Source organism: Notolepis coatsorum (assembly GCF_963971535.1).
Source record: "Notolepis coatsorum genome assembly, chromosome: 6".
NCBI lineage: Eukaryota > Metazoa > Chordata > Actinopteri > Aulopiformes > Paralepididae > Notolepis > Notolepis coatsorum.
Window position 1 is genome coordinate 138,503,194 of NC_140170.1, and position 27,825 is coordinate 138,531,018.

The window sequence follows — 27,825 nt, forward strand, 5'->3', positions numbered from 1 at the left end:
TCAGGCAGGTGGGGATGACAGCCTGTTCTAAGGACAGGTTAAATATGTCAGTGAATACTGGGGCCAGTTGGTCGGCACAGACTTTTAGGACGCGGCCGGGGAATGCCGTCCGGACCTGCTGCCTTCCTGATATTCACTTTTTTAAAGGTCCGCCTCACCTCATGCTCTGTTACCCTGAACACTGCGCCTCCATCAGCAGCCGACCCCCCCCCCCCCATTGCCGTGGCTTGTGAGCTGGTGTTGTTATTACCAGCATCAAACCTCGCATAGAAGGTATTGAGGTAATTTGCTAAGGAGATGTCACTGTTCAGTTTGAGGGAGGCGCCTTTGTAGTCTGTCATCGTTTTGAGCCCCTGCCACATAGCTCTAGAGTCAGCTTGTTCAAACTGGAGTTCAATTTTATCCCTGTAGCGCCGTTTGGCCTCTGACACTGTCCTCCTTACGTTGTATCGCGCCACCTTGTGGTCATTCATGTTGCCTGCCACTAGGCCGTCGTTGTATGCTTTGGTGCGCTCTCTCAGAGCTTCACGGACGGATTTGTCTACCCAGGGTTTTTGATTTGGGTAAACTCTCATTTGTATAGTACATTTGTGTGTGTGCAGGTGTTTGCACATTTGTACCATCACTCACACACAGCATCAAACATCAGGCAGGGATCAGGGTGAGGGGCTTCACAGCAGGTTAGCATGAAACACAAGACCGCAACCAGCACTTTAGATATGCCATGGGGTCCAGAGATGGGCGAGGAATAGGGGGGTTTGGGGGATGGTATGGGTTTTGTTTAATTGGGCTTAGCTTGTGCTCTGTGTGTGTGTTTATGTGTGTGTTAGATGGTTTGATTGATGGCGTGATGGAGTTAACTCATTCTGTGTACAGATTGCAGAGTAATGTATAGAGCAGACATTCCCAATACACACCAACACTCTGAGCTGCGATGAACCTGGAACAGGAAGTGATGGAACCACGGGTCCTGCGTGATGCTTCTGTCTGTCATGGAGAGCTACGGCTAGAAGCACTATTTTGCCAATTGGTTTCACAATTGTAAAGAGGCAGTGATCAATGAATTAGACATTTATTCAGAAAACTAAAATAAAAATTACTATCTTTTACTATTATGCATTCTTCTATAAGGAATCTATCTTGCCTATATTCTTACCTACTATGCTAATATGCACTGAAGTCTGTAGCACTCAAGTTTGACACTGTTTGATGAACAATGATTCTACCCTTCCTGCTGACTTGTTGTACAGAACTTGTAAGTCGCTTTGGATGAAAGCGTCAGCTAAATGACTAAATGTAATGTATAAATGCAAATTAAGTAAATAGCCTAGATAAATGAGTAGAGATAGAATCATGAAAAGATCCAAACGATTATTTTCAATTGCCACCACCACATCATCTAATCTATTAATTATTCTATATCTATGATATTGTAACTCTCTTCTTAATACGATGCTGTTATCTTAATAATAATTTTAAAAAAAACACAGTATTAACCATGAAGCATCATGTATAAACCTTATCCCTTCAGTCGTAGTCTAGACCTCCTGATTTAGCCCAGTTTTCATGGAAATATTTGGGCAATTATCCAAAATACTGTGAGCAGGCATATTCACTCTATGTGTGTGTGTGTGTGTGTGTGTGTGTGTGTGTGTGTGTCAATCCATGAATAAGTCACAACAGGCCTTTCATGTCCAGAGCAACCTGTGTGTGGAGCTCTTTTTCGTCGCACCACCACACCAAGCCTTTGAACAACATCAAAGAGCATCTCGCCAGCAAGTCACTAAACAACTGTCTCAACTGATTTAAATATGCTCATGAATAAACATGGCTGGTGAAATTATCTTTGAACAGTGAATGAATTCAGTTATACTGTTGAGTAAAACTGGCGTTGAGTAAAGATGTATAAAACACAGATTGTAGTTCACATCATTAAATTTACTTCAAATATCTGCAAATATCTGTGTTTTATTCCCCAGGAGGACTGGAATCACATAGATCATTGTGAGCTGGTCCCAGAGACTCATCATACATCTTGTGAGCTGGTCCCAGAGACGCATCATAGATCTTGTGAGCTGGTCCCAGAGACGCATCATAGATCTTGTGAGCTGGTCCCAGAGACGCATCATAGATCTTGTGAGCTGGTCCCAGAGAGACGCATCATGTGCACAAGGCCCAGAACTCTTTGCTACACCCCTGAACATCACCTTAGCTACCCTAGCCCACAATCCCAATGATAGGCCTATTCTTTATCAAGGGCAACCCCAAGACTATTTCCTTCAGTTTTAGCATCTGAATGCTATTTCTAAACCAAACAGTGCTAAGTGCTCTTATTGACAAGTGCCTATTAGCTGCGCTGACTTCCTTATTATAGCTAGCGAGTTCTGTGCCATTACTGCCCACATTGCTGCTGGTATGCTGAGCAATGCGGTGATGAAAGTGACCAGAGGGGAAAAAACAAGTCTTGTCTCTTCTCAGGCTGTGCCCGGTGTCGGAGAGGGTTACGCATTCTTTCCGATAATGTGCACATAGTCGTCCTCGCCATAATCAGCATGTAAAAACACAGGCTGTAATTTGCCTGCGAACGCGTGGCCTCATGAAAACGTGTGCACAAAGTAACACACACGCGTGAAAATATGAACACACATGCGCAGTTTGCGCACGCACAGGTCTATGGAAACACACACACACACACGCACACACATTCATTCATGAAAGTATGAACATATAGGCCTATGAAAACGTATACACCGTTTCTCTATCTCTATCTCTCTCTCTCTCTCTCTGCCATTCGCTCTTGAAAACACACATCGTTTGTCTTCGTCCGTCCCAAATGTATTACTGCTGTAGCCAGTGATTCTGTCTTGTGCATGTAGGCTGAGCTTCTATCTGTCTCATCACACACTATCTGTTGGATGATATGTGGCTGTCCTGCAGTTTTACTGAGGATATGTTCTGATACGTTGCACTTGAAGACCCTGACTGAAGGGAGCTGGATGGGGAGATGTAGCAGCATGTAGTGTGTATTAAATATATATGAGAATGAATATATCTATTGGCACCCCTAGCCAGTTTAGAATTTGGCAATTTGGATTTTTGCTGACATTACTGAAGGGTGTGTGTGATATGTACTGTAGGCGTGTGTGAGTATATGTACTGTAGGTGTGTGTAATATGTACTGTAGGTGTGTGTGTGAGTGATATGTACTGTTAGGGCTGGGCGATATGGCCTAAAAATAAAATCTCAGATTTTTTCACACCACATCCGGTTTACAATTTTAATTAAAAAAAAAACTAGAAACGCCAAGGAAATCATTCAAATAAATTATTATAAAAAATTATCAAACCAAGATGAATTGGGAGTGCAAAACTAACTTTCACCTATCTTTAAAAAAAAAAAAAAAAAAAAAAAAATATATATATATATATATATATATATATATTACTCTTGATCAAACAAAGATGACTGTCCCTATTGGGATTAATAGTGCAATAACTTGCTTTTTCACCAAACTTCACTTAAAACAAATAAAAGGTTACTCTTGATCATCAAAAAAGAATGAATTTAATGAAATGCAAATCTAACTTTCACCAAACATCTTTTTGCAAAATAAAAGGTGAAAAAAAAGAATAGATAAATATATTTTGAAAATCGATTTTCATTTAAAATATCGTCCTAAATCATGAATTTTTATTAATCGATAAAATCGATTAATCGCCCAGCCCTATGTACTGTAGGTGTGTGTAATAATGTAGGTGTGTGTGTGAGTGATATGTACTGTAGGTGTGTGTGTGTAATACTGTAGGTGTGTGTGTGTAATACTGCAGGTGTGTGTAATACTGTAGGTGTGTGTAATACTGTAGGTGTGTGTGTAATACTGTAGGTGTGTTACTGTAGGTGTGTGTGTAAAACTTTGTGTGCGTCTGTGTGGGAAAACATATTGGTGCTTTCTGCATGTGTACATGTGGCTATTCCCCTGATCCAAGTACCTCTCGATATATATGTGTGTGGGGGGGGGGGTATATATATATGTGTGTATGAGTGCATAGTATCTACCTGCCGGTCCAGCAGTGGGCATGGTACCGAGGCAGAGTTAATTGCCAGCTCAACTGGCACACGCTGTCCGTCCAAAACACAGGGGCCTCCGGGCACAAGATGGCTGGCGCTGGGCTTATTATGGAAGAGTGCGGTAACATTCACTCCACCCACAAGACCTTCAGCCACTCATGTCCATAACGGGCCTGGTAACTCCTCTGGGTCGGCCCTGAGCTGGCAGGACAAAGCAGACCAATGTCAGGGGTTGTGTTTGTGTAATTTGCCCCCAGCCTAAACTATCATCCCTGCCCACTGGAGCTCATGGTTTAACAGCAGAACCATTCACTGCATGGAGACCTGAAGTCATCTCTCTGTGTTACCAGGGCTGTATGTGGCTTACATGGTGCAGTGCCACCTACTGGCACTGAGTAATGGTTGAATTGAGATAGTTGATGATTATTAGTAGCGTTGATTTTGTTTATGGAACATATTGATAGGATTGTGATACTACTAAACACTCATAATTCTCTCTCTCTCTTTTTACATTTACATTTAGTCATTTAGCTGACGCTTTTATCCAAAGCGACTTACAAGTTCTGTGTTGAACTTGAGTGCTACAGTCTTGACTGTATAGTAGTATAGACAGATTAGCATAGTAGGTAATCTAGGCAAGGTAGATTACTTAGTACTTAGTAGCAAAGTGCATGATATTAAAAGACAGTATGACGGTACTAATTTCAGATATTGATTGAAGAAGTGTGTTTTTAGTCGACGGCGAAAGGTTTTGCTTTATCAATCCTCTCTTCAGACATGTGTCTATTGCTAATGGTTCACCTGTTTGTCTTGTACACGGCATAACAAAGCTCCACCCCCTAACGATAGCCTTGGTCTCTCCCTGCCTCACCGCTGGCGTCTACCTGGTCAAGTGTTCCATTATCACTGTCTGGGGGTGAGGGGGGTGGGGTTTTTGAACCCTTGTACCCAATAAGCATTTAAATACTGCTCTCAAAGAGCAGACCTCAGTAAAGTCTGTAATGATAGTCTGTGTGTGTGTGTTTATGTGTATGTGTCCCCACCCTGCTATCGTGTGGCAGGATGAGCGTCCCACTGGACAGCTGCCACCCGAGGTGACCGCCCCAAACAATGGAATTATACAGTCAGTGTCACTGCATGCATACATGTACCGCTCTATATTTTACATAGCCCAATGTGGTGGGGTGACCTATACAGACAATTCTGCGGCTGCACCACACACATGTTTAAGCACGTCACACATGGGCTCATAATCATTACATTACATTTAGTCATTTAGCTGACGCTCTTATCCAAAGCGACTTACAAGTTGTGTACAACAAGTCAGCAGGAAGGGTACAACTTCGGGAACTAAGTAACATTGTTCGTCAAACAGTGTTGAACTTGGGTGCTACAGAGTGCATAGTAGTATAGATAGATTAGCATAGTAGGTAGTACTAGGTACTATAGGCAGGGTAGATTTCTTAGTAGCAAAGTGCATGCACCATTACGAAGGTTAGTAGTTTTATAAAAAAATATTGATTGAAGTGTGTTTTTAGTCTACAGCGGATCACGGGTCGTACACGCATTCTGTAAGACCAGAGAACACACATATTGATTCTGTAGCCAGAGAACACATATTAATTCTGTAATGCCAGAGAACATACACATATTGATTCTGTAGCCAGAGAAGTTAGAACACATATTGATTCTGTAACGCCAGAGAACACATATTGATTCTGTAACGCCAGAGAACACATATTGATTCTGTAACGCCAGAGAACATACACATATTGATTCTGTAGCCAGAGAAGTTGGAACACATATTGATTCTGTAACGCCAGAGAACACATATTGATTCTGTAACGCCAGAGAACACATATTGATTTTGGTCCCACGTTTACCCAGCGCTATATTGGGAGTAAAATCGACCCCTGGCAGCACCACCTTTTTAACTAGTGTTGAAAAGTTACACAGTATAACTGTTATATCAGACATTCTGCTTTAATGGACAGTATACAGTGGAGAGAAACTGTCTACAGTACCGGCTCTTTATGAGAGCTCCTGTGCCCTTGTACCATGTTTGTCAAGCCTGAGTGGGATGTGTCTACACATCACCAAATGATCCAAGTCAAATTCCTTGCGCATTCATTTATCTGTACTTGGTGAGTTACAAGTGTGCCGGACTTGTAATAGGAGTGGGAAAGGGGAGATTGCGTGGAAGCAAGGTCATGATCTGGAATTCACAGCGTTGTGAGTACATGGTATGTGATTTAATCTGCTATTGCCACCTGTGGCTCTGCTCTGAGCTGCTGTGGCACCGCCATTACATAAAGTTGTTCAACTCTGGTATTGTGTGTGTGTGTGTGTGTGTGTGGAGCCAGCTGTCTGCTCAGCTACGGCCCAGGAATGCACCTCCCATCTCGAAGCCAAACAATGTTGTCAGAATGAAGAGTTAGAGTTGAGGTGAGAGATTTTGATAGATCATCTCTGTTCTGTTTGGGGCGCATTCACTGCGTTATTGCCTCTGCCAAGTGTAGATATTCTATTGTGTGTGTGAGCCTGTGAGGCCAAATGCACCTGTCGGTGTCTGAGTTGTGATACTGATAAACTCCAAGGGTTCAATTCATGGCTTCCTGCCTTGGCAGCTGTTGGTGTTTGTTTATGAAAGACACATGGGATTGCTACTTGCTGTTATCTTATACCTCTAACATCTGATATCAGGTCAGATCTGTCATCCCAACGTGGCTTCCTATGGGGTTGAGGCCAAAAACAGACCCTGGACCAGTGGTTACAGGTCATTTAACTGTAGGTTCACTGTACTTTGATCAAAGCTAGTGAGTGGCACCGGTATCAGTCCCCTGGACCATGTCAGCCGGATGTCCTTTCGTCCTGTAGTAGCTCTCCTCTGCCTCCCTCACTCCAGGGTGATTTCTTCGGGACCATAAAGTTTAATTGCCCTGGGAACTACCTCCCCCCCCACCCTGGCTCTCCCCAAACCGATGGAACATGTCCAGGAGAGCCCGCCGCCGTGGACCGCCTGTCCTTAAAAGGGGCTAATTATCAAAACCTCTCTCCACAGAGAGATACTTTCATGTCTGTCGAAGAACTTTCTGGAAGAGAGCGCAGGGTGATAATATCCCTCCCTCTCCTCCTCCTCTCTCTCTGCCTGAAGTTCATCAGCTGAGGAGGAATGTGTTCCCGTTACTTGGGCAGCCATTGTTGGGGTTTCTCTATAAATAATTTCTTGTCCGCTCGCCAGCCATGCTGTACAGTTAACAGGCCAACAAGCTGGTTATGAGGCAGGTCTGCACTGACGACCATGACTGTCTTACAGTAAAGCCACCGATGGACAATAACTCGCTGTGAAAGATGATATAGCTAATGGCTGTAGTATTACAATTACTAATCACAATAACTGCTACAATTCCGTTCAATCACAGTGCATATTAGACTTTTATTTGGGTACATTTAACACCAGCTCCGTGTTGGTTTTATTCTAGAGTCGAGCGTACACTGATCTTTGTAGAGGACAGTTTGCACCACCATGTCTCATAGAACCATATTTATTGTGTCGATGAATCTGTGTGACGTTGTTCTGTTACGTCAGGACTATAAATGATGTAAAGATTAAATACGGGCAGTTCTCATTAAGTGCTACCAAATGAGAAGAAATTGTAGCAGACAACAGGAACAACAGTGTTACGTACGTCTCGGAAGAAGAGTGGAGAGTGACCCAGATGAAGCGGACCATTTAGCTGTAGTTTTATGGGATACTATGAAGTAATGTGTTGATAACACTCACAGGTGTGAGTGGCAATTATGTGTCATTCTCGGCAGCAAAACTTGACTCATACGAAGAGGAAATGATGCGAGTTTTGCTCATGAAGAGGAACACATGGTCAGCTTTAGGCAATAGAGGCGTGTCTTGAGTGATATCAATCACATGATGGGGCCTATATTGATCCGGGTCAGTCGACATTTGTCAACGGAGAGTTGGGTCATTATTTTCTTTGAAGTCAGTGGGTCTTTTTGTTGAGATGTACGACGTGTCAGCCAGTCCTGCCTCTAAGTTTGTTAAAATGGAAACCACTTGTGGCGTCTTACCCAAACAAAACTCCACCAAAGCATGTAAGTGTTTCCAACTCATATTTGTGGGGGCCTTCTACAATAGCCGACAACAAGTATATTCCCCCCACATGACAAAATATCTTAACCGTGTTTGATCCGTTGCATGTACACAGTATTCCCTGCTGCCCACTGTGTATCTTACAGTGTGTATCTTACTGTGTGTATCTTACTGTGCGTATCTTACTGTGTGTATCTTACCAGAACACCGCAACCAACCTAAGACTAACCCTGTGGGAATCACTTTGGATACATTTCAAGAAGAATCAAGAAGAATCTAGAGGTTTATTAGTCACATACATACCAGGGCATACAGTGAAATGTGGGTGGTCATGCCTGCATCGATTGTGCAATAATACAATAATACAATAATAAAATAGACATAGAAAAGAAATAGGTAAGACACAAGATGTGCATGGTAAAAAAAAGACATGCTAAGTTCCTGAGAAACTGGTTCCTATGTACACTACTATACAATATACAATTTACAATTTTAACTACGTCATTTTTATACTTAATGTATCTAAACTATATTATTACAATACCTCCTTCCTAGGGCTGGGCGATATGACGATATTATATAAATATCGGGTACAGTTCATTAACGATACACTTTTTTAACGTATCGTGGATATCGTGATGTTTTGCCCAAGAGGATTGTGTCGCGTCAATCTGGTCCACCCCGTTCAAACTTTTGAACAACGCCGCTCCCACACACACACTACTGCATCAAAGTTAGTTAGTACTTATGATTAACAAAGGCATTCGTTTTGTGGCATCAACATTATATAGTTACACGTTATATAGTTACACATCAGCGTATTTACCCAAACATAGCAACGTCCGATGACGACATAGATAGCAAGCGTTACTGTTCATATCTCAGTCCGTGCCGAGTTGTGCGTGCCCATTCTGCGGTCTGTTAATAAAGTTTTCAATCAGACAGATGTATGGAAAGGCTTTTATTATAACATTTGTTGCAGTAAAATCATTATGCCTCGTTGTCATGCTGCGGTGCGCTAGTAATCACTCGTCGGCTGCGGTGAGCTGTTGTTGTTGTCGTTGAGCTGAGCTCTCGTTAAAATCAAGGAGGGCATTCAGGAAGTAAAAAAAGAATAGCGCTGCTTGCCGATTGGTGCTAAGAACAGCAGGGCGGGTACAAGCGAATGATTGATGAATGAAAACGTTATTAACGATTGCAGAATGGGTACAATACAGTACAGCTCAATACAACAACAGTGGACTGACTGGAGGATGAAGACCAGAAAAAGACTTTCGGCTTTTTTACATAAGGGTCCTCCATTTTCAATTCATCAAAACATTTAGAGACATACAAATATACAGTAGTTTCATAAAAATGCTAAAATCCTATTGATTGATTTAAAACTTTATTAACATATTGCAGAATGGGTACAGTACAGCTCAATACATACAATTGTTAAGGGGATGCAGACCAGCGAAAGACTTTCGTCTTGTTTACATCAGGGTCCCCCATTTTCAATTCATCATATTTCATATCTAAATCATATAATATCTCATTGCTAAATATATGCAATATATAATCTAATAATCCAATAATCTAAATCTAATATATAATATAAAAATGCTAAATGCATGGGTATTTTATTTTGTCTTTAATGTTAGCTTGCAAACTCAAATACTGTCTTGGTAAGCCTCATAATGAATTGTTTGGGGAAAAAAAGAAAAACATCGTGATGCGTATCGTGTATCGCCGAAAGGTCAGAAAATATCGTGATATCATATTTAGGCCATATCGCCCAGCCCTACTCCTTCCTTTAAAGTCCTTCCTGCCATTTGCTTGGCACCATCCTATCCCTAAGTGTGCTTCCTAATCATTCTCATACCTGCTGTAATTTCTCCTCGCTTGCCCCACTCAATGCTTTTACGTATATCCAGACCAGAGTACAATGGTGTGTGTTTTCAGTGACCCAGCCTGCGGGCTCCGTGTAGCCGGTCTTTATGAGACCGCCTTAATGGTCCACACAGCTCGTATATCACAGTGGTAACGGTCGCGCTGCGGAGGGGTGGGAGAGGGAAACATTGATGGCCAGTGTTTGTGTAATGGAACACCACAGGCTCTCAGAGCCACTAAAGCATCCTTTGTAAACACTCCGTTTGTTGATCTTCGGGCAGTGACTGGTTGGAGATGCTGCTGCACTCTGGGCCTTGATTACATCCCGTTTTCGTGTGTGTGTGTGTGTGCGCGTAGGTGTGCTTGTGTTTGGTGTTTTATTTGTTTGAAGTGCAGAGGAGGACTACTCATTATAGGCAAGTACTGTGTGTGTGCGTGCTTGATATAAAGTGTGTGTGTGTGTGCCGTGTTTGTGTGTTTATGCCCACAGTCATTTGTCACTAATTAGAAACTTTCTTCATTCTCGTCTCCAACATTTTGTGAATGAGTGGGCGTTGAATGGGGCATTATGGGTAGGCAGGCACTGTAATTAATGGCCAACTCCCCCTCTTCTTCCGCCTTTCCTTCTCTCTCTCTCTCTCTCTCTCTCTCTCTCTCTCTCTCTCTCTCTCTCTCTCTCTCTCTCTCTCTCTCTCTCTCTCTCTCTCTCTCTCTCTCTCTCTCTCTCTCTCTCTCTCTCTCTCTCTCTCTCTCTCTCTCTCTCTCTCTCTCTCTCTCTCTCTCTCTCTCTCTCTCTCTCTCTCTCTCTCTCTCTCTCTCTCTCTCTCTCCCCCTCTCGCTGCCTCTCTCGTTCTATCCCCTCTCTCTCTCACTCTCCTTCCCTCAGTTTGTCGCTTATTATCATTTGTCACATTCCATCAGGATTCAGGGAGCACTGAGGCTTGCAAGCACTTGTTTGTGGCAGTTCCTGTCTTTTTGACTCTTTCTCTCTCTCTCTGTCTGACTGCTCCCCCCCTCTTCAACAATGTTCTCCTGCATCCCTGTATCTTTCTGTTTGAGTTCAAATTTACATTTGAGGCATCTGCTCTTATCCAGAGAACCAGTGCAACAGTAGGCTCACATTCTATTTCTCTGTCTGTCTGTCTGTCTGTCTGTCTGTGTCTCTCTCTGTCTCTCCCCATCCTCTCCCTATGTGTGTGTGTCTCATTAAAATGTAAGGTAGAGTGTAGGCTAGCTGATTTGGAGATGAATGAAGTGTAAACCCAGTGAGGCAGATGATGGGCTCAGTTGAATGTGCCTCCCAGGAATGCTGCATTGTATCGTTCCGGTATTTTGGCTCTGGCCCAGTCCAGCAGAACCGGGATCGGGTCAGTGGACCTCATTCTCATCCTAATGGGCCGTCTCCCTTCGCTTGTTCTCACGCCCGCCAACTCTGTCCATATGGCTACCTCTTATCCTTCCAACCAGTCTGCTTTGAGGGACAATGTTTATTGTTTAGTTGAAAGTATGCACTGCAGCGTTCGACAAGCACACGACTTGTCTAGAATGTACAGTTCCGGTTTTAAACCAAAGCAAACTGAAAAGTCCAGTGCGGTAACCGTTCCCTCTTCATTGATCCATATTCACACATACAGCGGCCATTTTGATTTCATGTCCTGCTCACCTGTTCCCACCCGGTGTGTGAATATGGTCGGTTCGGACGGCGCTGGACAATGGTTTTACTCCATTACTGGGACATGATGGAACATTGCGTTCTGATAAACCCATTAGAGCTGCACATTTCCCCCCTTCCTTCCTCTCAGGATGATACCTTAGCTCTGCTAAAGTGACAAGAAAAACGGCAACAACAACTTCCACCCGGAGGACCACATGGGATTTTCAAAGTGACGGAATTAAATCACAAGTCCATTCTCCCGTTCTCATGTGTCGGAAACTCGGAACCAAGTTGAGCTTTTGATTGGATTATCGCGCCGCGGGTAAAAGGGAGAACCTCTTCCAGATGGAAGTGCGGAGGGGGGAGGGGGGGTGGTGGCGAGGGCGCGGGCGCGGCGGTGTACTGTAGATTTGGGCAGTTTTGATTTTCACCATTAAAGGTGTGTGAGGGGAGAGAAATGGAAGACAGAAGAAGCGAGGAGGAACGGGACCGGGCTGTTGCTCTTGGATGGCAAATGCCACGGCCCGCGGGTTCTAGTGGTTATTGAGAATGACAACTGCAGAACTCACCCGTGACCAAATCTGCCACCGTAGGCCGTGAGTGGATATTACATGTGGCCTCCAGGATTTATCAGGGAAATAGGAGAAGTGCTGCGTTTGTTGCTTTAGACTTCCCCGGGCTAAGCTGCACGCCAGTCATTCTAGCTCTGCTATACCAGGCTGCAGCTATTGGGCCTTTATGAACTAGCTCTGCTATACCAGGCTGCAGCTATGGGGGCTTTATGAACTAGCTCTGCTATATCAGGCTGCAGCTATGGGGGCTTTATGAACTAGCTCTGCTATAGGGGCTTTCTCAGAACTAACTCTGCTATGGGGGCTTTCTCAGAACTACCTCTGCTATACCAGGCTGCAGCTATTGGGCCTTTATGAACTCTGCTATTGGGGCTTTATGAACTAACTCTGCTATACCAGGCTGCAGCTATGGGGGCTTTATGAACTAACTCTGCTATACCAGGCTGCAGCTATGGGGGCTTTATGAACTAGCTCTGCTATACCAGGCTGCAGCTATTGGGCCTTTATGAACTAGCTCTGCTATACCAGGCTGCAGCTATGGGGGCTTTATGAACAAACTCTGCTATTGGGGCTTTCTCAGAACTAGCTCTGCTATACCAGGCTGCAGCTATGGGGGCTTTATGAACTAGCTCTGCTATACCAGGCTGCAGCTATGGGGGCTTTATGAACTAGCAATGCTATACCAGGCTGCAGCTATTGGGCCTTTATGAACTAGCTCTGCTATACCAGGCTGCAGCTATGGGGGCTTTATGAACTAGCTCTGCTATACCAGGCTGCAGCTATTGGGCCTTTATGAACTAGCTCTGCTATAGGGGCTTTCTCAGAACTAACTCTGCTATTGGGGCTTTCTCAGGACTAACTCTGCTATAGGGCCTTTCTCAGGACTAACTCTGCTATATGAGGCTGCAGCTATAGGGGCTTTCTCAGAACTAACTCTGCTAGGGCTGCACGATTAATCGAAATCGTGATCTCGATTCATAGACCTATGCGATCTCATTTCAAAATTATGACGATTAAAAAATATATATATTTTGAGAGAATTGTGATCTCAATTCTTAGAGAGAAAAATCGTGATTCACATTTGAGCAAGAATCGTGCAGCCCTGCTATACCAGGCTGCAGCTAGGGGCTTTCTCAGGACTAACTGGACACGGCTATTAGGGGTGTAACGGTACACAAAAACCACGGTTCGGTACGGGTTTTCGGTACAGTGGGGGAAAGTTTGGCTTTCCATGTTCCACTCAGGGGTGATGTAGTGTGCAGTAACTAATTGTACTTGTAGGGCTGTCAACTAATATTCTATATTGAAATTAATAATCGACTTGTAAAAAAATTACTAATAATAATAATTATATTAGATTGTGAAAAAAAAACAGCCCCCGGTGGGCGGTCGTTAGTGGTTAACTTAACATACCGTTGTATTCGTTCTGTACACTACACAGCCGTTCGGTACGGTACGGTACACACTGAAACGGTTCGGTTCGGTATGGATACGTGTACCTTTACACCCCTAATGGCTATAGAGTGTTGTGACGGACAGGGTTCATAACCTGACATAACCCCTCAGCCAGAGGCTCAGCTTATGGCCTAGTGATTATTTTCTCAAATTCCCTCCCCCTCCCCAAAGGTCAGAGGGCAAAGTTTGCTTAATGGCTTATATGCTTGCCGGCCGGCCTTATCGTTCTGGCTTAATGTTTTGATTTGCTGTTTGGAATGTTCTGGATGTGCTGCTCAGTCACTGAGGCATCAATCAGAAGCAACATGCTCAGCCTCTGGGGCTGCCAGTTGATAAAACCAATACAGGAACTCAAATTAGTTCTACAAGCATGCTACCAAGCGGAAAACAAACATTTGTAAGGAAGCGGCTGATTAAGGGTCGCTATAATAATTCATGTCACGTCGGAATGATACAGATAACGGCGGTAATGATTATTATGCTTGAGTAAATGTTTTCCTTTCTCCACCCCCCTTTTATTTCTGTTTGGCGTCTTGCCAAGCAAGATCATACCCTTTTTCCCAGATAGAATGCTGCCAATTACACAAAGCGGGATCTAAATGCCCCCAGTGTGGCACTGGTGTGTGTGTGTATACATTTGTGTGTGTGTGCGTGCGTGTGTTAGCGCTCCTCTGGTTGGGCTTGGTCTGTTAAGCCGGGTGAATAGTCTCTCTTTCAGTCTGTATCTTTCTAGTCTCTTGTCTTTCTCTCCGTTTCTCCCTGCCTTACTTTCCCTCTGCCCCCCCCCCCCCCCCCCCCCCTCCCCCCTTCCTTCAGACGCACTGCTGAGGCCCATCTGAACTGGTAGGAGATAATCCCACTTCCGTGCCAGTGACCGGAGAGAAATAGGGAGGGAGAGAGAGAGGAGTTTAGTAGCTGTAACCAGAGGAGGTGAAACTGAGAGAAATATGAGAAATTAAATGATATCATGAATTCATCACAATTATGATCCCATTGAAAGACACTCATGTTGAACTATTGCCCATTGCTATGGTAGAAAGAGAGGGAAATGATCAGGAAGAGCAGAATGCAGGTCGGAGTGATGGGAAAGTACCTTTTTCTCTCATGCCATCCCTCTTTTTAGCAAAAGAAAAAACCCTTCCCCTTAATCTGCAGTGCCTTTAGTAAGAGCATGTCGCTGGAACTGACGTGTTTTGTACCCTGTATCCTAGCAATGGGGAGGGATTGTATACTGGGGCAGTGTGTGTGTGGTACTGAAAGCTCCCTTTGACTGACACTACTTGACCTGGCTCCTTTCTGCAAAGGGTTTCCCAATGTGGAGAATCGGATGTGGTCGGGCCAAAGGCAGGTCTGACAGGAATTTCAATGGGAATTTGCTTCCCACGGCTGGCTACCAATGCACTGTACTGACAGCAGCAGTTCACAAATATCCGAAGAGGTACAAGGTGTCCAAAGTCTGGCCTTGTAGAAAACACAGCCTTGCCACTGGTGTGTGTGTTGGGGCGAGAGAGACTTTTCAATTCAGAATTGTATTTTATTTATTTACCCTTCTCCCCCCGCCCCCCCCCCCCCCCCCCATAATCTGCACTTCTAGCACCTTAGGTGTCTTGGTTTAGAGGGTTGTATATCCACCCAAGTTTATATATTGGCTTTTGACCTCTCTTGGTTTTGTGTTGCAGGTTGTGTCCAGAGGGATGTGTCTTTAAAGCTGAGCTGCTGAGAGGTCAAGAGGTGGCATGCCTCTGTAACACGCCGTCAGAAACAAATGGTGAGGAACCAATCGCTCAAATGGGAGTTTATGATGTTCAAGTACTTCTCCATGATTTGTTTAAACATCTTTTTGGTTTAGTCACAGATTCTAATAATAGCACTCGAGTTCAGGGTTTCTTATTTGATCTTTGGCGTCGCCCTTATATGGATAATTGACATGAACGTTTATAAGATTCTTTAGTGTGCATCACAAACTGGTAATTGTACATGAAACAATGTACAACAAATTGCATAGTGTCTCTTTAACACACACTGATTGATTTGAGTTGATTATTATGAACTATATTAATTATGTCCCCAACAGAAAAGGTTTTTACCATCTGCAATAAAAAAAAATCTCTTATCTAATAACATAACGTTTTCAGTCTGTTCACCTCATTCCAATAATTTTTATTGCAGTAAAATGGGATTATCAAGCCAAAATATATTTTTTAAAAAGTATTACAAAAGTTTTTTTTAAATGTATTTTTCAATATTGATACTTGGTGTCACTGTATCGATATAATATCGGCACACAAAATCTGTTGTGATATATTGCTGTATAAAATATTTCCCCGTCCCCTAAAGAACATACAATTATTCACTTGAATGTGTATTTTATCCTTTCTAAAAGTCTGTGTTCTCGTCCCTCCCTCAGATCTGTTGCCATGCCTCCGGGGATGGTGCGTTGTGTTTCAGTCCAGGCAGTACAGACGCTGCTGTCACTGCTGCTGGTAACAATTGGCCGGCCCTTCCTTTCAACACCCACTGGTTCTGTTGGAGCCTCTGACCCTTCCCCGTCTAGTTCGTATCCCACCTTCACCAGGAATGACACCCTCTTTGAGCACCTGGCCTTGCACCCGGATCCCAGTGTGGGCCGGGTATATGTCGGGGCGCGGGACCACCTGTTCCAACTGGACCGTTTCCTCCAAGTGGAACTCCAGGACGATACGGGCCCTGTGACGGACAGCCGTGAGTGCTTGCCCCCGGTAACCCAGAGCAACTGCCCCCAGGCTCGGATCACCAGTAACCACAACAAACTCCTACTGGTGGACCCCTTCGCCATGGAACTTATCACCTGTGGCAGCGTCAACCAAGGAATTTGCCAAAAACGTAGTTTGGACTCTGTGGATGTTGTGCTTTTCTCTGCAGAGAGGCCGGTAGATACTCAGTACGTGGCAGCCAACCACCCTAACGTGAGCACAGTGGGACTGGTGGTGCGCTCTCGTCCCGACAGGCAGCCGGTGCTGTTCGTGGGGCGGGGTTACACCAGCAGCCACCCCCCAATTTCCACGCGAAACCTCATGCAGGAACCCATCTTCTCCTATGAGGAAACGGCCAAGTTGGCCGTGGCGGGCCGCCTCTGGGAGTACGACCACCATTTTGTGGCTTCTTTCGCCCACCGCCAGCACGTCTACTTCCTCTTCTACCGCCGAGACCTCAAGCCGCAGTCGCGCGAGTACCGCACCTACGTCTCTCGCGTGTGCCTTGATGACCAGGCCTACTACTCGTACGTAGAGGTACCTCTAGAGTGTCACTCCAGCGCGGGGAAGATCTACAATCTTCTTCAGGCTGTCCGGTTGGGGCTCCCTAGGGACGGAGTGGTGAGCAATGGTCCCGAGGTTCTCCTGGGCGTGTTCTCCACCCATTTGGCTTCGTCAACCCCCCCCAGCGAGGACTCTGCCCTTTGTATGTTCAACCTAGCAGATCTGGATCGCAGGATCAACTCCACCAGAGATCTGTGTTACACACAGGTAGGCAAAGAGGCAGGGGTGGAGGCGGCCTACATCGAGTACGAAGTGAAGTCCAGCTGTTCCAACCTACCCTCTGTGAGTAACGTGGGGCAGATCTACTTGCTTTTATGGTTAATCTTTGGCATTTTTATTATATTACAGTCGCATGGTTGTTTTATTTTCTAAAAATCTTACCTTTATTTAACCAGGCAAATCAATTAAGAACAAATTCTTATTTACAATGATGGCCTGGCAAGAGACAACGCCTCTTGAAGGGAGGGGGGGGCTGAAAAATAATTCAGGATTAAGCATTTATATTAAGCATTAAGCATTTATATATATATATACACAAAAAGGAATATAGCAGTGAGAGGGGCACCATGACAGACGGGGTTGGGGGTGTTACTGGCTTGAGAAACAGTTGCAGGAATCAGTGAGAATGTTCATCAGAGAGTGCTTGAATGCTGACTCAGGCATAAAGGTGACCAGTTTGAGAGATTTCTGTAGGTTGTTCCAGTCACTGCTGCAGCCCTGAATGAAGTTTGACCAAGTGCAGTGTATGTTTTCGGAATCTTTAGGAGAATGTGTTGAGCAGAACGAGTGTTGTAAGTGGCAGATGTCATTTGCAACAGGTGACATAGGTAAAGGGGGGGGGACCCAAGAAGGGTTTTGTAAATGAGCATGAACCAGTGCATATTGCGATGAGTGTGCAGGGATGGCCAGTTGGCGGAGGAGTAAAGGGTGCAGTGGTGAGTGTTGAAAGGGGCACTGGTGGCAAACCGGATATCAGAGTGGTAGAGGACATCATGTTTGTGGAGTGAGGTCTTACATGCAGATCTGTAGACTGTCACCATAATCAAGCATGGGGAGTATTGTCATTTGAATCAGAGTGAGTTTAGCAGAGGAAGTGTTGTGTTGTGGAGGGACTGAATTAGGTTGCCTCTCTCATAATAGAATGGTCTGTATTCATCCTGTATTTTTTTCGACGGTGAAACTTGCTGTATAAAAGCAATAATACACTCGAACCAGTGGCATATCATGAAAATTGCCACTCTGTGAGGCCTACGCCACTCGAGGTTTGCTCTCGTGGCTGCGGGCGCATCACAGCCGTGGCAATATTCATGATATTCCACTGGTTCTCGTGTATTATTGCTTAAGTATATCATAATTTCCTTAGAATGCCAGGTACATTGCACAACAGTTGTTCCCTAGTGCACATCCACCACAACTGATATAGGTTTGTGTGTGTTGCAAATAAATATTTGCATATAAAGTGCATAATACTTCCTTTTGGCCTACATCATGTTTTTCTCACACCCTGACTTTGCTTGAATAGAAGGAACATGTACTGTAGTTGATGTATGTGTAGGTGAGGGATCCTAAGATACTCAATATTTCACTTTATTATTTGAAAAAAGAAGCAGACAGGCTGGTAGGCAGACAGATAGATAGATATATAGAAACTATATAAATTGCTTTGTGGATTTGTTTCCTGTGTGTGTGTGTGTGTGTGCATGTGCGTGTGCGTGTGTGTGTGTGTGTGTGTGTGTGTGTGTGTGTGTGTGTGTGTGTGTGTGTGTGTGTGTGTGTGTGTGTGTGTGTGTGTGTGTGTGTGTGTGTGTGTGTGTGTGTGTCAAAAAAGATCAATAATCAATGCAACATAATGGCTTGATATGAATGAGGAAATCCAACTGCATCAATGTGTGAAATTGGGAATCAATATGAATCCAAATTTAAGTAGAAGATTGAAAACTAGTTTGCATCTATTCAGTTATCAGTCATGCCACATGAATACACTGATTACACTTTTCATCAAATTATTCAAATCGAATTGAATATGGCCAAGATGTATGATTTTACGATATATTCGATTAGATTAGATTCAAATGTATTGTCATTATACAGCACAAGTACAGTACAACAAAAATAAGTTTGGCATCCAACCAGAGTGCAAATGTAACCAGATGTATGTACAGAGTTGTAATACCACTGTACCATGTACAGTGATACAGGTATAAAGACAGTATGGTCATAGCTCATACTGGCCAGCAGCGTAACAGATATGTAAACGGATTGGAATAATTGCCTTGATAATTGGAGTAGAATAGTTGTTGGCTTGAATCGGTCACTACATCCCCAGTGTCCTCCTGTTGTGTATTCATATGCGTGCAGATGAGTATCTCCTCGGTCCGTTTAGTGTTCAGTGACCCGCGCTGTATTTAACAATCCTGCATCATCATCATCGTCACAGAGCAAGCAGTGGCCTTTGATCCCAGAGCGCTGTGTGCCGTGGAGCGGGTCGGCAAGGGGGAGGTAGTGTGGCCGGTGTAATTTAATAAGATTGTTGGTCAGGGGGGGGGATCGATCGGCGGGCATTAGCCATACTTAGCAGAAGGGAGGGGGGTGGTCTTTAACGAGGACTGACAAGGGCAGATAAAGTCACCACAGCCAGGGACAAGACTGGGGGAGGAGAGATTGTGGGATAGAGAAGGCCTCTAGAGGAACATATGTAATTGAGAATAGTAAAGTAACGGGAGGGATTGAGATTTGAATGAATATGTGATTTATAGGGTGTTCAGACTACGGGCGACAAAGCCACAGGAAATTATTTTCGATGTGAGTCATGAAGCTACAGACGTGCGGCCAGACGTGCTCTGTGACGGGAGAGCGAGGTCACACACCGGCGTGACGGACGAGCACAGCTTCAAATTGAAATTGAGCTGAGCTCGACTTTTTCTCACACTCTGACGGCGCCGTGAAGTGTTAATGAATCGCAGCCGGGAGAATGATGTTTCTGCTGGAAGACGAGACCCATTCCTGTACTTCTCAATAAAAAACTAAATTTGAATATCATAATATCGCCAATAAATGGGGCTAGCAGGTTACCGTCGCTCCTGGAACTCCAGGTATGTAAGCTGCATTTGACTGTAAAATTATTTAATCACAACCTAATTAAATGAGGTTAAAAATATGTTTAATGTTGGACATAATTCATGTTATGGTGAATATTTTATGGTAACAATCTCATAACAACACTGATTAATGACATACGTCCACAGGCGCTCAAACGACACTTGAAGGGCATCTGGTCGTCAGCGTAGCTGGACACACTCAGTCTAAACACCCATCTAGAGAAGAGAGGTGTGTGGAGAAGTAAACAATACCGAGAAGATGGCGTGATTTAGTGGAGAAGGGCAAGGAAGGAGCAGGGACCTGGAGCTGAGCAGAGATTAACATGTCAAATCTTAAATTATAGCCCTGTACAAAACAATACACAAATCAGCTCTCATCCTCTTTTGTCCTCGCCAAGACAGTCCATTTGCCCCACCCGCAGGAGATGATGTCATACTGTCACGTGCACATGCAAGGTTATCTTTGGCATGAATTGGTATTAACGCTTTCCCTCCACTGTGATGATTATGATTGATTACTCTCAAAATGTAATTCTTAGAAATGTTCTATTTCGTCAAATCAAAACAAAATCGGCAAACTTTGCTACGTGAACCAACGGTGAACCAAATGTAAGTCTAGAAGATACTTCTTTGCATAGTAAATCTTTGTTAAAACAGTAACCTTTGAGGTAGCTTTCTAGTTTGAGACAGTGTTCCAGGGACCTATTTGCCTCTGAGGACAATTCGTTTGTTCAGTTATGAAAATATACCATTGCATTTTTTTTCACTTATCTGAGTTTAGAATTTCTCCCTCAAAACTTCACAGTACACCTTTAAATTCAGTCCCAACATTTATTGAACAAAGCTAGCAAAGCACCTGACAAAGGATGTGTACAACTAAAGATATTCAAGCTTGGTAATTCTGTAGTTGCTACCGGTACGACCAAGTCATTAATTATTCGATCTTTGTCTTTTTTTGTTATTACATCCATCAATGAGGTTATGTTTTCGCCCCTGTTTGTTGTCAGACTTGTCAGACCACCAGATAAATGTACAGGTAAACAGGAAGTGACGCTTACAGGAAGTGTATGTTTGTCCTACTTTAGTGAGGAGGAGCCCTGTGAAGTTTTGAATTATTTGGTCTCATGGTGGCGCTATTCTTACAAAACTAAAAGCATAAACTCAACAGCTTTATTGATCATGGTGTCATTTGTAATGTGTGGTCCCTTTGTGATATCTAGTTGATGGTATCAAATCAATCATGAATTTACAGCCTAGGTCTGTTGAGACTGGCAATTCTAGTTTCCGTCATCTACCCAATAAAATGTTGTGTGTGAAAGTAACGGCAACGTGGGGAGATTGTGAGGCCTTGATGGAGGTCTGCACTTTACTGAGTGCATACATTTTGTATTAGTTTGCTCCTAAATGGCCACAATGGCAATCACTTTGTTTAGACTGTACATCACACTTAGTGTCATAGGCCATCACCTTGTTTAGACTGTACATCACACTTAGTTTGATAGGCCAAATCATTTGCATTTCTGATTGTTATATGGGATGGAAACAGTTTTCTTTTTCTTTTATTTGTACAGTTTGGCTAAAGGTTTGAAGTTTGAAAAACACAGATCAATATCCAAATTTTAAAACTGACTATTGACTATTGAGCCTATCAGTGGAAAAACTGAACTAGATCATGGCACACTTAGATGATTCAACTCTATATTCAATACTATTGAAGATTAACCGTTGAGTGTAAATGTCTGGTGATGTGCTGGCTCTGTTACAATCTAACCTTTACCTGTGGTAGAAGTTTAACATTCTTATCAGACTACATCATGGTCTCACTCATGTGTTTATCTTTGGCCAAGGCATCTATAGGCTAATCACTGGCTCCAATCAGTCAATGGATACATTAGCCTGTAAACCTCCAAGACATGTTCCAAGACAGGATGTCAGTACTGCTTCACTGTTACTATTTCAGGTTTTTCACAATGTAATCTGTGGCTATTCTTGGTCTGAGTGGAGTCATCCCCATCTTAGTTGCCTCTAATGGATGGGCTCCCCTGTGTTGCTCCAAGTCAGGTCATGGTCTATCTTTGGCTTCCTGTGATTAAATTGATACCCCAGTGTCGTCTATCTGCCGACTTCGTGGTGTGGTCGTTTATATCACCACAATTACTTGGCTAATTTTGGTTGAGTAGATAAAACTAAATAAAAGTGGTATTTCAGTTGTATTCATGGAGGGTTGGTAGTTGAGCAGTATTCAGATCCTAGCTCTCTCCAGCCAAGAAAGCACTCCATTCATAACAACAAGCCAGGCCAACTACATAACTCCAGTCAAAACAAGGAGCCGTCAACACTGATAGATTTAATGTTCATCGCCTGTACTTCCTATTATTATGATTACTCTGTGATGGAGCAGTGACCTCGCTGTCAAATGTTCTTGTGGTAAAAAAAGATCACACGGAACAAAAAACAACAAGAGCCGAGAGTGCTGCCAGACTATAGACGTGAAAACAAATTCTCAATAAGCTTTCAAAGCACTCGGAGCAGAGGTTGCCAGATTCCTGCAATAGTTTCCCCCTTCACCTCCAACCCCGGCATGATGGATCTCAGCTGGGATTTTTACTGGCTGAAAGGGGAAAAGCACTATTGTTTCTTGCACTTGTCTTAATTCCCCAGCAAGCAGCAGTGATAATTGATTTACCAGGTCTTGTTTTCTTTTGCACAGCAGGCAGCATAGCTTACATTTCACCTGTCATTCACCGTGCAGCTGTGTGTCAGACTGTTATTGGACCTTCTGTGAAAGTAACTTGAGTCGGAACCGTTAACTATAGGAGCTCTTGCAACAGTCTTTTCACTCTTGGCCATTGAGGCGCACCACTTAAGTCAATGGGGGTTCAATGCCTTGCTCAAGGGTGCTTCAGCAGTAATTGTTGAGGGAGGGGAGGTGTGTTACTCATCTATTCCCCCGACCCAGATTTTTAACCATTGACCTTCTGGTCACAAGCCACCTTTCCAGTCTGTAGACTACGGCTGTAGATCTAGTGCATAGATCACTAGATTTATCAACTTATAATATGAGTTAGCATATCACGCTAGCAGTTAGCATTTCACGTTAGCAGTTAGCATTTCCTGGATGACATTGTGGCCAGCTGGGCAATGGTGACCATGATAGGATCGCAGGATTATTTGCCTCACACAGGCATCACTCAGTACAGTACAGATAACACCCCCCGCCCCCTTCAGTGGAAGAATGTGAAAGTGCACAAATAACAATCTGTATAGTCAGTCAAAGTCATGCCTCCAAGAGGAGTTAGCTGTAGAAAGAAACACGTTTCTGAGTGGAGGGCACCTTTAAGGCTGCCATCTACTAACTTGATACGACATGAGGATGTTTTGTCTAGTATCTACATTGTTTTACACCACTGTGTTGTCTTCACTGACATCTTCCTCCTCCTCACCAATAGAATACTCTGGATGCTTACCCCTGCGGCTCTGACCACACCCCCAGCCCGATGGCCAGCCGGATGGCCGTGGAAGCCAAGACGATATTGGACAGCCCGTCTGCTCGTCTCACCGCCGTGGCCGTCAGTGTGAGGGCGGGACATACCATTGCCTTCCTGGGCGACTCCAAGGGGAACTTGCACAAGGTAGATACATTTACATTTACATTTAGTCATTTAGCTGACGCTTTTATCCAAAGCGACTTACAAGTTCTGTACGACAAGTCATCAGGAAGGGCACAACTCTATCAGCTGAGCAACAATGTTCATCAAAGTGTTGAGTGCTACAGTGTAGGTTAGTTTATTAGGACAAGTGCATGACAGTAAGGTTAGTTAGGGTTAGATTTCTTTAAAAAAAAACTTTTATTTGAGATAATGGTTGAAGAATTTTGTCTTTAGTCGGCGGCGAAAGATTGGACGGGTTTAGGCTGTCCTAACTCGGGTGGGTAGTTCATTCCACCATTGTGGGGCGGATCCTTCTGACGTTGCTCAGGAGGAATCTGCAGGTTCTGGTTGTCGCTGCGATGTGAGCAGAGAAGTTCAACTGGTCGTCGAGGACAACACCAAGGTTCTTGGTGGTCGGGGACGTGGTCACAGCTGCATTCTCGACTGTGATGGAAAGGTCGGTCAGGGGGGAGGATTTGGCCGGCAGGAGGAGCAATTCTGTTTTGCTTACGTTCAGTTTGAGGTGGTTGGTTGGTTGTCATCCATGCGGAGATCTCGGACAGACAGGCCGAGATCCGCTCAGAGACGTGGATATCTGAGGGAGGGAAGGAGAGGAAGAGTTGAGTATCATCGGTATAACAATGATACGAGAAGGCATGAGACGTGATAATGTTACCCAGTGATTTAGTGTAGACGGAGAGATACCACCATGAGATACCATCTCAAAATAGGAGACTGCCCAGACAAGTTTTCCAATCTGATTTTGAGGCATTTTCTGAGCATACAGGCATATACAGATTTATTTGTTGGACATACAGATTAGTGTGTGATGCCATGCAGATATTGTGTCTCTGAGGGAGACTATATGTGTGTGACTACATACGCTGCTGTTGTCCCGCCCGGCCCCTATTTTTATCACGAAGTAAGCTTCAGATAGTTCTGTCATCATAGCTCTAAACCGCATTCCTAGCATTGACATACAGTACCAGCAACTGCAAGTTAACCAGACAGACAGAAATTCAACTCTAGACCCCAGCAACTCTCTATTCCTCTGCCAACAAGTCGAGGTCCGAAATAGATCTGCCTCTGTAGTAGTCGGTGAGGCTCAGCTCAGGGATCATTTTAGCGGTGGAGGTGGGCCAGGTGGCTAATGCATCCTTCTCAAGTGGCTGGGGGGTGTTTTACAAGATAATAACAGCTAGACCAGATCTGGGCATTGTACGGATGATTGTACAGATGATTCTGACCGAAAGATTATATGATAATAATTTTTGCTTTTTTTCCCATGTCAACGTTCACACGCACAATATACGCTTACGCTCATGAAATGAATAGCCATGTGAAAGCCTTCATGACAAAGTTGCAATTAATTTCAAGGCAACTAGGCAGCAACAATCTCAAACACATGAAAACCCTGAAAGAAGTCAAACCATCAGCTGATCACCGGCACAGGTACTCATCCATGTTGGGAGCACTGCATGATGAATTTTCAAGGCGTTTCAAGATTTCAAAAAGGTTGAGGATGAAATGCAGCTGGTTTCCTCTCCCTTTACCTGCAGTGTTATAGTTGTTCAGCTTGAACTCATTGACCTGCAGTCTGATTCACTACTGAAAAAGCACTATAAGTCAGCATCACTGCTAGAGTTCTACTCTGCTCTCAAGGAGGAGAACTTTCCAAACATGAGGAGACATGCTCAGAAGATGTTGGTTCTCTTTGGATCCACCTACATATGTGAACAGACATTCTCAGTCATGACGTTTACCAAGTCCAGGTACAGATCCTCTCTCACTGATGAACATCTGGCAGCTGTGCTTCGCATCTCCACCTCAGACATGCAACCTGACTTTGATGGACTTGGTAAAGCTCAACAGAGACTGGATTTCTCACACTGAATGAAAAAAGAAGAACTGAAGAACACTAAAATGTGGAAATATAACAAGTGAAATGGGACACTTGATATTTTTTTCTTTTTTTTGCACAGTTCTGAAAACATTAAAAGTTTAATATAGGCATGTAAAGTAAAAAAGGCTACAAAACTGGGACACTTTTCTTTACACAGTTCAGTGACATGTCTTGTTTATTTTTGCTATAAGATGATGTGATGTCTTTAGAAAGCTAAGAAAATCCTTGTTTCAATAGTATATGAAACTCAAAATGCCCTTTGTTATTAATGTTTCACATTTTGTTTATCATTTTGGAAATAGATTCTATTTGAATAAATTATATTTTTGAAAGCTAACCTCACCTTTTAATTGCCAAATAATAACATACACTCTTACCAGGGGTCAAAACAATGCCATTTACTGCTTTTTATATAGAAATAAAATGTATATTATGCATAATTGAGTTTGGAATTTTGGCCCGGCCCTCCAACATATTTTCAGTTGCTCATTCGGCCCCCTGGGGAAAATAATTGCCCACCCCTGAGCTAGACACTAGGCTACATGACGTTTGTTATCATTATCCCCAGGGAGGGCTTGCAGAAGTAAAACTGCTCTCATTTTCAGCTTTTTTCTTTGGCCTTTCCTGTCTCTCTGTGTTTTTTTCCCAAACCTTGTTCTTTTGGGAGGTATTGACTACTGCAACTCACTTTTCACCTGTCTCACCAAATCACCCACAGATAAACTACAAATGGTCCAAAATGCTGCAGCCAGGCTACTCACAAGGTCAAAAAAATCATGCCACATCACTCCCATTCTGGTGTCCCTGCACTGGCTCCCGGTACACTATAGAATTCACTTCAAAGTCCTCACTTTCACTTTCAGAGCACTTCACGGTCAGGCCCCTATCTACATCACTGAACTCATCCATCCCTACACCAACACCCGCTCACTCAGATCTGCCGATCAGCACCTCCTGGTGGTCCCCAGGTCCAGGCTTAAAACAAGGGGTGATCGAGCCTTCCAGGTGACAGCACCAAGGCTCTGGAACGCTCTCTCCCTGGACCTGCGAATTGCCCCCTCTGAGAACTCTTTTAAAAAAACAATTAAAAACACATTTGTTCAGACAGGCTTTTGGTCATGCATAGGCACTTTTTCTTGTCCTCACTGTTCTATAGTTTTGTTTTAATTAGTGACTCATGATTTTATCCAAATTCTTTTATTCTACTTTTTCTATCTGGTTTCACTGTTTTTAACTGCTGTTTGTTGTTGTCATTTATTTCTGATTTTGTTTTTATTGTGTTTTTATATTAAGCTGTAGTGTAAAGCACCCTGTGCATTCGTGCTGTGAAGGGTGCTATATAAATAAAGGTCATTCATTCATTCATTGGCAAGGTATTCCCCTATTCCGGTTCAGTAGAGCAGTATTAATTGGTAGCATGAAACCTATCCATGATGGATAATACGTGAGTCAGTAAAGACGGGAACCATTGTTGCCCACACACCACATGGCATTGTCTGCTTCCACACTGTGCTACTCACCCATATAGATGATGCAAGGGATTGCAAGGTCCATCCCATTCATTCTAGTAGTGAAAATGTCTCCCCTGTCCTTGGCTGGTTCTCCTGGTCAACCCCACAGTAGGCTACAATATGCAGTGTCTGGCACAATATTATACTAACTATACTAATAAATACACTAGACTAGAGCGAGGAAATGTAACACTTGAAAATATTTGCTACCAGTAACATTTGCTGACATTAGGTCTAATGCTTGATAACAATACGGTCTTGTATAATGTTAGCTGGAGTTTGCTGTAATGTCTATTTGCTATCATTAGCTCTAATGTTTGGTAGCTAATGGAACTGACACTCTCCAATCTTCTCACTCTGCCCAATGTGCCTGGCCTCTTCCAGTTGTGCAGGGCTATAAGCTACTATGTTATTAGAAAACAATGCTCACTATGAATCTTGGTAAAGAGGAGAATGTATAAGAGCTCTTTGTTATTTGCTTTTTTTTTCACTTTTTCGCCCCATTTTTCTATTTTTCTCCCATCCCAATTTCGTATATCCAATTTTCCCCTCCCCTGTCTTGACGTTGCTAGACTATGCCTCCCACAGGTCGGTTGTAGTGAGGACATACAGAAGCCTTGCATCACGTGTCCCCTCCG

The 27,825-nt window shown here is 43.6% G+C and overlaps 1 protein-coding gene across 1 annotated transcript in view; it reads left to right on the plus strand.

Annotated features, from left to right (window-relative positions):
* plxnb1b (plexin b1b) overlaps nt 1–27,825 on the plus strand; it is a 209,140-nt gene that overhangs the window by 95,790 nt on the left and 85,525 nt on the right. Inside the window, exons 3-5 of the mRNA XM_084317760.1 lie at nt 15,409–15,497; nt 16,137–17,307; nt 23,573–23,755. Of these exons, the coding sequence (XP_084173886.1) occupies nt 16,147–17,307; nt 23,573–23,755 (1,344 nt within the window). The 5' untranslated portion in view covers nt 15,409–15,497; nt 16,137–16,146. The remainder of the gene's footprint in view (nt 1–15,408; nt 15,498–16,136; nt 17,308–23,572; nt 23,756–27,825) is intronic.